At 36.1% G+C, this 14,341-nt stretch overlaps 1 protein-coding gene across 2 annotated transcripts in view; it reads right to left on the minus strand.

The window, feature by feature from the left end:
• The window catches only part of LOC143247457 (protein angel homolog 2-like), a 61,995-nt gene that overhangs the window by 29,376 nt on the left and 18,278 nt on the right, over positions 1–14,341 (minus strand). The window contains exons 2-3 of one of the 2 annotated variants that reach the window (XM_076495596.1): positions 13,175–13,314; positions 1,463–1,698 (exon numbers count right to left, since the gene is read on the minus strand). In XM_076495596.1, the coding sequence (XP_076351711.1) occupies positions 1,463–1,698; positions 13,175–13,313 (375 nt within the window). In that variant the 5' untranslated portion in view covers position 13,314. The remainder of the gene's footprint in view (positions 1–1,462; positions 1,699–13,174; positions 13,315–14,341) is intronic. The other variant, XM_076495595.1, reaches the window with a different exon arrangement.

Below are 14,341 nucleotides of genomic sequence, written 5' to 3' on the forward strand. Positions count from 1 at the left end.
TTGAGGCATTGTAATTGTGGACAAACAACTTACATTCAATAAGATACTGCTATTTCTAAAGATCCTATACCTACTTATCCCAGTGAATTTTTTTCTGCCTGAAGCCTTTCTCAACCTGACCACCTTGAACCTCATCATCATAAAGATAGCTTATGTCAAGAATAAGCTCTCCCTGATATCTGTGTGATGCAACATGATTTTGCTCTAGAGTACCTCATAAAAACTTGTGTATAAGAATATCTTTACAACTTAATAAAGCCATACTAGATATGCTCAACAATGTAGTGTTCACAATCTTTTCTATACAATGCAAAGTTTCAATGGGTTTCTCACTTTCAAACCTTCAGTTCAGCCCTGTAGATAATTTGGTTCTCCAATTAGTCATCTCTTCAGAATAACTCGATAATTAGTTTGTCCAGCTTGTCAAGTTTCTTCCCAAGCAAGTGCTTCATAACATTAAGCACATAGGTTATCAGTCTCAAAATTAGGTATTTCACTGTCTGTCCCTTATCTGAAATGTTTCAAGGCATCCTTTGCACTACAACCCTGAATATCAGTGAATTCATGTGCATCACATTGAACAGTGGTAATAAGTTTTCTGTGTTTAACTCTTCAACTGTTAAGTGACTGAAGTGCCAATGACATCAAAGATACTGGTGCATCTTGATGTTTGGAAGTATGAGCAAGCAGGTAAATGTAGCACTCATACTTAAAATAAACAAAGAAGGATGTTTCTTTTATGTACAGGTTATTCTGTAGTCCCTCACAAATTCTAACCCATACTGTCCCTGATAGCATTGTTAGCTCATTTACCCAGGGTAAATAAAGGGTCCATGACTGCATCAGAGACCATCCTTCTCTTTCAAGAGGCTTCCTTCTCAATCTGGCAGTAGAGAAGATTATCCTGTAAACTGAATTCTCTAGGAGCATCTTAAGTCACTTTCTGGCTGCCAAAACTTCCAAATACATTGAAGTCTTACTGAATTTCAAATACCTCAACTCCATAGTGATCATGCTTAATGCAAGCTGAAGGAAACTTTTATCAGCAGTCTAGGATGGCCTTGACTACAGTTCAATGTTCTGATCATGCGATTAGATCAAGAATAACTACACTGTACCTGTTTGTTTTTTAATTTTGCACAAAGCTACTTGAGGGCTATTTGTGCTAGCCTTTCCTAATTTAGCAGTGTAAGACTAGAGGGAAGGCAGCTAGTCATCACCACCCACCACCAACTCTTGGGCTACTCTTTTACCAACGAATAGTGGGATTGATCGTCAAATTATAATGCCCCCATGGCTGAAAGGATGAGCATGTTTGGCGCAATGGGGATGCAAACCCGCGACCCTTGGATTACGAGTCGAACGCCTTAACCCACCTGGCCATCTAGTACGTTTGTGGCACCAGAGTTTGCAGATTTTAGTTTCTAATGGCTACTAAAAACAAAATTTTAACTAAACTTACATCAACTGCAGCTTTTATTATTTCTTTCAATAAGTTATTCTTCCTATACTCCCAGGTCAGATATTCAGGAGAGCAGTGCTCGTAGAGAAACATGTTGCTCTCAAGCAAGTCCTGAGCAAGAATGTTGTAGCTCATCACTGTAAATAACATACCATAATCAGGTTTCTGTTTGTTTTCCTTTCCATAGCTAGTGAGCGTCCAGGTACGACTTATGTCTACAGCTGTAAACAAGTCATCTGTGAATAAAACATGACATGAATTAAAATATATTAAGAAATGATCTAATTATAATCTAATGAAGATTGAAATTCTCTAATTTTTATATTATGCAATATATTATGAAACCATAAAGACTATCTACAAATTTACTGAATATATTTTGATCTCTTGATGCAAGAATGGAAATACAAATTAGTTCTTCCTTCTTTCTTCCGTAAAAATGGCCTGGCATGGCCAGGTGGGTTAAGGCATTCGACTCGTAATCTGAGAGTCACGGGTTCGAAACCCCGTCGCACCAAACATGCTCGCCCTTTCAGCTCTGGGGACGTTATAATGTAACGGTTAATTCCACTATTCGTTGGTAAAAAAGTAGTGCAAAAGTTGGTGGTGGTTGGTGATGACTAGCTGCTTTCCCTCTAGTCTTACACTGCTAAATTAGGGGTGGCTAGCGTAGATAGCCCTTGAGTAGCTTTGCGCGACATTCAAAAACAAAAAAAAGCAAAAAAATATTCCGTAAAAATGCATTAATCATTAAAAATATCACAAAATGCAGCTAACTGACAATAGTAAATATCTAAACGCGAGTCAAACTGCTCCACTAAGGTCAGGAATGTTCCGTTACGTTCTTCAATAATTTTTGCATAGATGAATAAATCCATCCCTAAGTAGCACACTTGTTAACAGGAAGACAACTATTCAGCAGCAACAACTGCCAACTATTGGACTACTCATGTTTGATCGAATATTTATGTAATATGACAGTCAGTCTTATAACATACCCATGATTCCAAAGTGCGAAGTGCTACTTTTGCACTAAGAAGTCACGAACATGATTCACACTACAGACAGGGTAATTACAGGTTAATGTCTAGCTAAAGCAAAAATTCTCGGCATGGGCATGTGGTTTGGACATTTGATTCACATTCTCGCCCTTTCAGCTGTGAAGGCATTATAATGTGACGGTCAATCCTAATATTTCTTGGCAAAAAGAGTAGCCTATGAGTTGGCAGTGTTTAGTGATGACAAACTGCATTCCCTCTAGTCTTTCAGTGCTAAATTACGGATGACTAGCACAGATAGCCCTTGTGTAGCTTTATGCAAACTTAAAACCGAACCGAGACAAGTTAAACAAGAGACACTGTGACAACCAGCTTTTAAAAAGTTAATATAATGGTAAATAACAGAAAAATAGTAGCTTATCAATAAAGTGAGGAGGAATTACTCAGGAAACAGCAAACAAAAAACTAGTTGATAAGGTTTTCCAAAAGGATGGAGCAACATAATTTTTTATACCACGTCAGTTATAGGTACAAGATAAGATGATAATTGTTTTTAGTGTTTGTTTACCAGTAATTACCTTAGTGAATGTTCCGTTTGCGTGGATACGAAACAGAAAGGCACAAATTCAAAGAACGATTGATTATCCGTTAATATGCACGTAAGCAGGGGGAGTGGATCAAAACCCCGATTTTTGTGATGTAAAAACGTTATACGTATATGGTTATAGCGCAGCTGTTTATGATATGTAATGTTTTCAACATGGTTTACATCCTTCTGATGAGACATTAACATTCTGAGGCTTTAAATAATCGTAGAAAATGGCTTCTGTTGACGCTTTGTAATTGGAAGGCAAAAGCGACGTCGCGACTGTCAAGTTTTCTAAGCCAGACTCGTTACAGTAAATGTCTCTGACTTGTTTACTTTAAAGTTCGACAATAAGCAATCAGCAACACTTTCCAGTTGTTATTAAATCAATCGAAACATACTTACAAATGTTCGTTACACTACTGGTTATCACAGTTGTATTTAGGGCTTTAAATACTTGAAAAATTTGAATAATTATTTTTCTTTAAAGCCCATATAGGAAATTACTTTAGCATACAATCGACAAGATGAATTATTCTCCTCTGCTTTGTTACTATAATGCATGACAACCAAAGTACAGTATTATGTAACTTTGCTGCTTTATTAGCTAATATAGCATTTGGCATGAAATTAAAGTAGCTGCTTTGCGTTGTGCTATGCATATATCTTGTATTTTAAATTAGAAGTCAAATACTGACTGGCAACAACGAAGAGGCTTCACCAGAAAAACGTAAATTATAAGACACACAGAAGATCACCTATAGATTACGCCTACCAGGCACGACAAAACGTAGTAGAAACACAATTAAATTATAATAGATATATATACTAAGAATTACGGTGTACTACGATCAACAAATACAGTATTCTTACATAACTGCACAAATACCCCGTTCTTGTCAGGCAGACTCTTAACAAACTCGGTTGAACAATTAAGGAAAAATATGAGGAAAAACAAATATTTAATTATATTATAATAAAATTAATTTCTATACAAATGAGTCAATGTGGAACTTTATAGTGAATATGAGCCTGTATGTGTAATCACTAAAATTGAAACATGGTGCACTTGTACAAAATAATAATATTCTCTAAATTAACACACCAGTAAAAGGTATAATCATCACAACACTAGTGGACATTAGCCATAAAATGAAAGTACTGCGAGTAAGGCAGAAAAGAATGTGTATATTAACAAATCAGTAGGAATAGGTAACCTTAGAAAGAAAGGCGATTCCCGTGTACCTTCCCACTTGTCTCTCGGTGACGCCCCGCCATGGCCAGGTGGTTAAGGTACTCAACTCGTAATCTGAGGGTCGCGGGTTCGAATCCCCGTCACACTAAACATGTTCGCCCTTTCAGCTGTGTGGGCGTTATAATGTGACACTCAACTCCATTCGTTGGTTAAAGAGCAGCCCAAGAGTTGGCGGTGAGTGGTGATAACTAGCTGCCTTCCTTCTAGTCTTACACTGCAAAATTACAAACGGCTAGCGCAGATAGCCCTCGAGTAGCTTTGCACGAAATTCAAAATAAACAAACAAACACTGTAAAGGCAACCAACAAAGTACGAAATCTTTCGAGTCGATGGCGAATCATTTAGTAATGTCTCATACCAGTAGCATTATCTTGTCAAGTCATCAACCGTATAGTCTAGAAATAAACATTTCAATAAGGAGGTGAAACATACTCTTTCATAGCGTAAAATATAAAAGATATTTTAATCTGTTACTAAGTTAGGAAAGTAGACACATAACGGTCCTAACCAAATTATAGAACATATAGAACACATTTGGTTTGGTTTGAATTTCACTCAAAGCTACTCGAGGGCTACCTGCACTAGACGTCCATAATTTAGACTAGAGGGAAGGGAGCTAATCAACACTAACCACCGCTAAAACATGCATTACTCTTTTACCAACGAATAGTAGTATTTACCATCACAATATAACTCCCCCACGGCTGAAAAGGCGAAAAATTCGATGTGACGGCAATTCGAACCACCGACCCGCAAACTGTGAGTCAAGGGCTTTAACCACCAGGTCATGCTAGGCGCTATTTTAGAAAATAAATTAATATGTTATTTGTTAGCACGAAGAAATGAAATGTTGCTTATGACTGAACCTATAACGACATTAGACCAATAAACAGGCCCCCTAGTGGCGCAGCAGCAAGTCAGCGGACTTAATATGCTAGAAAACGGGTTGCGATACCTGTGGTCGGGAGAGCACACATAACCCATTGTGTGGTTCTGTGCTTAATTCCAAACAAACAAACCAACAGGCAGTCATGCAAGTTCTTTGATGAATGCAACCTTTTTAAATTAACTACCCACACTTTTTAACCTTTACCGTTTTTATCATTAGAAGAAGATTCAACAACTATTCCAATTTCAAATTATAGTGATACCTACGAAATAATGCAGAAAATTAACGAGGTTGGATCGGGGTTAATTATGTCTGCTTATTCAAATTATGTCTGCACTTGTGGATTAAAAACTTGAGAAGATCGACGTTTCTTCTACAAAGTGTAATTTTTTTAGTATCCAAAAGGTTTTTTACAAACAAGAAACTGATAACTTTGAATTTACAACTTGATTTTAGTATGCTCGGTGTCCACTGTGGTTGAAGATTCCTCTGTGTTGATGGTAATATGTCTTTGTTTGTTTGTTTTGAAATTTCGCACAAAGCTACTCGAGGGCTATCTGTGCTAGCCGTCCCTAATTTAGCAGTGTAAGACTAGAGGGAAGGCAGCTAGTCATCACCACCCACCGCCAACTCTTGGGCTACTCTTTTACCAACGAATAGTGGGATTGATCGTAACATTATAACGCCCCACGGCTGTTTTGGCGCGACTCGGGCGCGAACCCGCGACCCTCAGATTACGAAGCGCACGCCTTAACGCGCTAGGCCATGCCAGGCCCTAATACGTCTTTACAAATGTGCTCAAGTTTATTTGTCAGTATAATTTTAAGTTCATCAGTTTGTATTTCAAAGATGCTTATGCTTTGTGTCTGGTTTTGGTCTCTGAGATACAACAGTTTCAACTTTAAAGATATCATATACATGTGAAATTATATAATATATTTTATTGTTTCATTTATAACTTAGTTTTATTTGTTTTATAGTTTTAGTCGGCATCAGTACCTTACTGTTAATGTTTTTAAATGTTGTTGCAACAGTTACAATCTCTATAATGCTACAGCACATTCTAATTAATTAGAATACCTAGTATTGTTTCTTCTTATTTTGAATTTCACTATAAAAAGCAATTGTTCAAAATGTCACCATTTATCTAACAATAACAAAAATCCGTTTAATGATTTGTAAACTGTTTATTTTGTTATTGTTTCCGTGCAGTTATTGTATATTTGAAGTCAGAATGTTAATCAAACACTGGTGTCTCATAAATTCTGTTAACGTAAACTGAATAGTGAGTTTAACATCATTAAGGTAAAAAAAATACACCCAGAAAGCAGGTGAAGATCAGACCAACGACGGCAATAATCAGTTTTGTTGGCACATTAGCCTGAACATTAAAAAAAAAAAAAAACAAGTAATTTAGATATCAAGAAATTAATTATGTCGGAAAAACACGAAGGTTGAACATGTATTGACACATAATTATAAAAATTGATGTAGATTTACGGATAGAAAGAACTTTATGAGCAAAACGGCCTCTTTTCTCTTTTTCTTCAGTAATGGATTAAGAGTCAGACAGATCCACGGCTAATTTTTTTAATTAGGCCTGTTATGATCATGACTAAAAACTAAAATAAAAACTGAACATCAAGATATGTTTTACTTTTGGAGACAATAGAAGAATGATACCAACAGATATACAAGACTTGTCAATAAATTAATGAACAATTCTAAATGGTTCTTGAAAGGAAAAAGTGGTGTTCTAACAGAGACAAAATTTACATTTGGACAATAGAGGGTATTGATAGAAAGAAACCACAGTCACATAACCTCAACAACTCATGCATTCAAGTGCACACACTTTATTTAGTTAAACTACTGTCTTCCTGGCTTTTTGTGTAGCAAGAGCATTTATGACCTGTTTGGTGTGAAGCAATTCTAACAAGTCATTTTATATACACAAAAATGCTTGTGTATTTAACTTGTCTTAGTACAGTGTTATTTGGAACATGTTCCTTATGCTTTTTAGCATCAAGAATTATCTTTCTCCAGAGCAATTGCCTGATGTAATGCACATAAATATCTTTGAGATTATCAGGAAGTTTGGGAAGTTTTGATTTCGGAAATTGGTCACATACAACTACCCTTGGATTCTGAAGGTTTGCAACGAACCTGCCATGCAGAGAGTAGCAAACTGAACAATTTCTTCCTTTATACAACTCTTCAAGTGTGTAGGATACGTGCGCTCTGTAAGCATTAACAAGATCAAGTAGTTTTGTAGAAACCCAAACTTGTAACTGATGTGTCATACACTGCTGGCCAAAATCTTAAGGCCAATGAACATAAAGAAAAAAATATGCATTTTGCATTGTTAGACTCAACCACTTATATGGGTAGAGCGTCGAAAGATGAAAATAAGAAAAACGAAAATAAAAATAAAAAACTTTTTTAGCATTTAAAAGAGAAAATGTGAACACTATGAAATTAGCCTAAATACTAGCTGGTCAAAAGTTTAAGACCATACTGACACGAAGCGTTAATCGGTAAGCACGTAACGAAATTTAGTAATTTGTGTTCAAGCATTAGCCTTGTCAACATCTCCCACTGACATCTCCTGTGTTACATTGGATAAAAACATGGCAAAGACTAAAATGTTGACAGAGTTTGAACGTGGCAGAATTGTCGAGCTGCAAAAGCAAGGTCTCTCTCAACGTGCCATCGCTGGTGAGATTGGGCGTAGTAAAACTGCTGTTGCAATTTTTTTTGTTCTCTAATGAGAAAATATTTAACTTGGGTGGTCCAGATGGCTTCCAACGTTACTGGCACGATAAGGATATCCCACCGGAGACATTTTCTACACAACACAGTGGAGGAGGTTCCATCATGATCTGGGGTGCTTTCTCCTACCATGGAACAATGGAGCTCAGGTTATACACGGGCGTCAAACAGCAGCGGGCTACATTGGCATGTTGGAGAGAGCATCCTTATTAACTGAAGGCCCTCGCTTGTGTGGAAATGACTGGATATTTCAGCAGGACAACGGTGCAATCCACAATGCCCGCAGGACAAAGGCCCTTTCATGGCGAATAACGTGATTCTTTTGGACCATCCAGCGTGTTCGCCCGAACTGAACCCCATTGAAAATGTTTGGGGTGGATGACAAGGGAAGTCTATAGAAATAAACGTCAATTCCAAACAGTGCATGATCTTCGTGAAACCATATTCAACACTTGGAATGACATTCCAGCCAGCCTTCTGCAAACGTTTATATCGACCATGCCAAAGCGAATGTTTGCAGTTATTCGCAATGACGGCCATGCAACTGACTACTGAGACCTCTTATTGGGTATTTCCTACCCTGTTTAGGACTTCTTTTTGGCTACCTACAGCAACCTGAAAGTCTATCAATGTTTTCAAAGAAATTAATGTGAACTCTAGCAAGTGGCAATATCTCTACAAAACCATCATCTAGAATGTATCTAACGATTATTGTCAATTGATTATTATCAATGTGGGATATGTCTGAAGTAGAATCAACATACACTGAGTAATACTTGGATGTTTTGGTTCCGTGGATAATGATGGATGTGAACCATGCTCAACAGCCATGAACTCCAGAGCTGTACTACAGGACTATCTTGTACCCACTTTGAAGATAATATCCAAAACGATCATGATCATTAACTCGTATTTTATCTGCTATTTATAAATGACAAATGACTTCAATTCCATCTATTACTTTAGCATAGCAAAACTTATACGTATATTATCAGATTGAAGTAGTACAAACTCATTAATTTAAAAGTTGCACATTTACATTTGTTGACAAAGATATTACAGTGGCGAAGAAAAGGGTCTTTTACAATAAACCTTAACCAAAATTATTGATTAATTACATTCTACATAATGTTCTACAACTGGTAGGTGATATAAGTTAATGGCCATATTACTTCTCACATTTCAAACTCAGGTAGCTATTGTCTAACTTCTCTTATTTTTGACTTATACTCGTATAACATTTGACAAAATAAAAGGATTTTAAGAATAATAATAAAAAGAACAAAAACAGATTAAGGTGGGAGCTTTTGGAATTGTAGCCCCAGTCTGGGATTTGAAAAGCTCACTTTAACAACAAAAAAAGAAAGACTAGTTTTCATTATTTTAGGAAAATGGTTAATAAAAGTCATTCCATTAAGACTACTTATTTTTGAAGAGAGAAAGAAAGAGAGAGTGTGTGTGTGTTTTCTATCAACAGAGCCACATCGAGCTATCTGTTGAGCCCACCGTGAGGAATCGAACCCCTGATTTTAGCGTTGTAATTCCCTAGACTTACCGCTATACTAGTGCGTGATGTTGGTAGCCCTATTATGTAATCTACAGCGTAGATATTTGATAGGTTTATCTCCAAATATTATGATTAAGTGCAGCCTTACTTTGATCTACCATATTTTCATATATTTTACAATGCAAATATACTGGTATGTGTAAGTAAAGCTCTACCTAGTCATACTAATCGAATGATAGGCCTCATCTACTCAAAATCTCTTTTCATGATGCTATTAGCTAGGCTCCTCCCTCTTGGCTTGCACGAGACACGCTGTTTTTTACCATTTGATACAGCAATAGGTCTATAATGTGAATACATCTAAGTTACCAGACAAGGTTGAAGATACTTATATCTTTCAATTCTTTATACTCAAAGGTTTCAGTTTTGTTCACGAAAGAGTTTAATCACCTTTAGAAAGTAAGTAACAGTATTTTACACAGACCACTTATTAAGTGTAAATAACTCAAGCATCATTAATTGGAAGGTGTAGAACTGAAGTTATCCAAGTACAATATTTGAAATCATATGTGGTTATTTGTTATGAAACTGCTAGGTAGCTTGCTCTGACATCTTTCTCTCACATAGGTTATTCATTAAGTGTTAATCTTATATTTTATACATATGCACAAACACCAGGGTGGTTGGGAAAATATGTAGTCAAAGAAAGAAGAAGAGAAAATTAGAGAATGTAGAAGCTAAAACTAGGAAGCTAATTGTCTTTGTCCTCTAGTGCCAAATTCTTCGCTAGCCAAGACAGTGAAAACAATAATATAGACACTAAATATTTGGGTGTTGCTAACTTTTAACGTCACAATATCATATCGAATCCTTGCCCTCAATTAGAAAAGAGCCAAAAACATAACTGCAAATTAAGAATGTGAAAATATTCATGCAGAAACTAGATACTGATGACATTAGTCTCGTAAAATTGAAATGAGCTCCTACCAATGGTACTGAAGATACAACCTATGAACATAAGTTTGTCATAAAATCAAATATTTTGTTTCTATATCATATATTATCTCTTGCCGGTACGAGGGCTTCAGTTGGCACGAAACAAGCTTGTTACATCAGTGTTGTTTATTTTGAATTTCGCGCAAAGCTACTCGAGGGCTATCTGCGCTAGCCGTCCCTAATTTAGCAGTGTAAGACTAGAGGGAAGGCAGCTAGTCATCACCACCCACCGCCAACTCTTAAGCTACTCTTTTTACCAACGAATAGTGGGATTGACCATATCATGGCTGAAAAGGCGAGCATGTTTGGTGCGACCGGGATTCGAACCTGCGACCTTCGGATTACGAGTCAAATACCTTAACACACTTGGCCATGCCGGTCTCCTCCACCATTAGTGTTGTGTCACTAAAGTTATTATTCGTAATATCAAAAGTGGATGAATAAACAGATGAAGTCAGAGAAAGTGTTGATGAAGTTGGTTCATAACGGCATAATGGCAATTACTTAGGAATGATGGAACTGTTGGCTGAGTCTTTTGTGATGACGAGATACCCATTTGAAGTAAAAATGTATTCTCAAGACGGATGGTATGGGTAGTAAAACTGTAATTAAAATAAAATACAGAACAACGTTTTTGACCTTCTGAGGTCATTTTCTTGTTAACCTTTGTTAACCTGAAGATGACCTAAGGAGGTCAAATACATGTTGGCTGAGTCTGACACATCTCTTGCTGAACATACTTATAATCTCGAATAAGATTAAAGATCATATTTCATACTTTTCCTCAACTGTTTGTGCAATATCATAAATTAAATTACTCTATGCACTCTGGGTCTGAGTGTGTATTGTAATAAGTATGGTCAATTCCCAGTATTCAGTCTGGCAATAGTAGTTCTCCAGTAACTTTTCATACTACTTAATGCATGTTCACACACAAAAAACCATTTAGTAGACAATATTTTACTTACATTTGGCATCATGGTAGATATAGTCATTGAGTCAACACTGGGCTGGGCTAATTAAAAAAACATTGATGGCTCAACATAGGTATAACATCTATGTATTATCTTGGGGTGTGTAAATGTGGAACATATTTATTATTTGTCATATACAGAGGGTTGAGTATGTTATAGCAACACGATTTTGAATATGCAAATAAGCAAGTCACGTAACAACAATAGTCAATATAAAATCTAATTGGAACACATATCAGTACAATATTTCGACTCTGTTTGGTATTTTATATGTACTGTGATGCCATTTAAAACTAATTACTTAAGAGAATGGTATGTAACAGCCCATTTATGAGCAAAATATTCGTACATTCAGATGTGTTCAGATAAGGGACTTCAAATTTCAAAACAGTGATATCCTTTAATTTGCTTAATGGCATTGGAGAACAAAGAAATATGGGTCAATGTGGGGTATCAGAACCATCCAGAAAGAGACTTGCAACAAGCTGTATCCCAGCCATCACAAACAAATTAATAGGTGAGAATCCATGACACAGAGATCAGCGACAAAATTTGTTCACATTTCTCAAGCAACAGTACGCAATATAATCAAGAAGAATCTCCATCTGGAAAGGCAACACAAGTAACGTATTCAAATTACATCCATAACTTATCTGTTCAATAGAAGCATAACTCAAGCAGTTGGAGAATTAAATGAGTATTCATGCCATTCCATGCAAAGATGTACCTTCTAAGTAAGTTAATGCAATACCTATAAGGTTCTGTATGATCGAACAGTTGAAATCGGCACAGTGAAATTGTCGACCTTTTCATATTAGACGGAAAGATTTAAGAATTGGTGCTCTTTGGACATGACAGCCTTATACTGACTTTTGAAATGGAAAGTCTACTACAGTATTATTGTCCAGATGCATAGTCATCAGATAAGGTACGACCAGATGTATTGAGCCCTTAAAATCATATGACATACTCAACAATAACTACTGTTAACATCATGTTTTTGTATATCTAAATGCATAGATACAAATTAATGATTGAGATCACAATTTAATCATGAAAATCACGATAACTCAACTATTTGTACCATTAGAGTAAACCTTCCTACATATAAATTAATATTGAAATGTTTGTTTGTTTTTTTAATTTCCCCCAAAATTACACGAGGGATATCTGCGCTAGCCATCCCTAATTTAACAGTGTAAGACTAGAGGGAATGCAGCTAGTCATCACCACCTACCTCCAACTCTTGGGCGAATCTTTTTACTGACAAATAGTGGGATTGATCGTAATGTTATATAGCCCCTATGGCTGAAAGGGCGAACATGTTTGGTGAGACTTGGATTGGAACCCACAAGCTGCAAAATGCAAGTTCAACGTCTTAAACTTTCCAGGCCAATACTGGAAAGAAATATTTTAACAGTCAACACTTCTCACTTTTCATAAATCTTCTTATACCTGTTTTTACCGAATTCATTCATTGGTTCACTGAATAAAAATTGAATGTGCAGACAGAGTTCGTTGAAGGTCCATCAATCTCCAAGTTATTTTGCTTATGTATAATTCGGATTTTCATATTTTTCATGAAAGTTACAACCATAAACTACTTCCGTTTCTTTAGATATAGGTAACCAATCAGTTGTTCAATGAAATATTCTGCAGTTGCCCCAGAACCATTACTATAAGAACACAAGTACCTTTTAATTATCAAATTAATATAACTAATTTTGATACTCACCCATACTCATAAACGGCTTTTTTTCTTTCTTTCTTGCTCCTTGTGCATGGCCTGATCTTGAATTATAAGTACACAGAGTGGTAGTGTAATACTCTTCGGAAACTTTACCTGGACGACTAGACCACCCACTTGCTGACATTCTGAAATATATTTTGTCCAATCTATTTTTATACACTTTTTCTTTGTTTTACACACAGTAGAGAAAATATATATAGAAACTAAATATCATATGCTTTCTACCTGTTTTAGTTATACATATATACACTTTAAAATATTATTGGTTGTTTAAATTTATATTGTAATGTTAGCAACACATGATTCTGAAATACGTTAAGATTACCTAGTACTAGTTGCTTTTTCTCTTTATTCTCTACATTGGGTAATGTTTATTCGCCCAGAAGGTTATTGTAATAATATATAGCATCAGGGTTGAATGGATTGGTAGTGTAACATCTTTTGCTGGCCATATTTGACAAATACTGTGAGCAAATATAAGCGATGTTATCAAATTAACATAGAAAGCATGTTTACTTGTTGAATGTAGGCATGCTTTCTTAAGCCAGTTCTACACCGATGTCATGCAACTACTTGAAATGGATGGACTCAAGAATAAGCTGTGTAATGCATGTTCCCAAGCCTAAACACTCTGACTCTCAGTAGCGTTGAGCACTTAAATGAGGAGCAGCAATATGATTTGGAAATTATCATTTATGAGCTGCATTGTTGATTTGTTCTACTTGATAACTAAATATTCTATTGGATCTGGTTCAAGGTTTAGAAGAGGATCAACATCAAAAGACCATTAGCCTATGCAGATATGTGCTAATTGCATGGAAACATACCTTGCAATGACCCCTGCAGATTGGAAAGACGTTCTAAGTTTTTTTTGAGAGATTTCCCAATAAGCTTACATGACAATTCCAGGGAGTGAGAAGCATCATCACTCTCACAGAAGCTAGATCTGTTGCAACATGTTTTTAAGTAGTCATTTAAACTATCTGTAAGAGAGGGAAAAGCCTGAAGTAGCAGACATAGTAGCAATTCCACCACCAGATAATGTGACTTAGTTACCTCTATCACCACAGGTTAACCTAAAGATGACCTAAGAAGGATGAAACGTTGTTCTCTACTTTATTTTAATGAAAGTTTTAACACCCATACTGGCTG

The sequence above is a fragment of the Tachypleus tridentatus genome, chromosome 3, assembly GCF_004210375.1.
Source record: "Tachypleus tridentatus isolate NWPU-2018 chromosome 3, ASM421037v1, whole genome shotgun sequence".
In the NCBI taxonomy this organism is placed as follows: domain Eukaryota; kingdom Metazoa; phylum Arthropoda; class Merostomata; order Xiphosura; family Limulidae; genus Tachypleus; species Tachypleus tridentatus.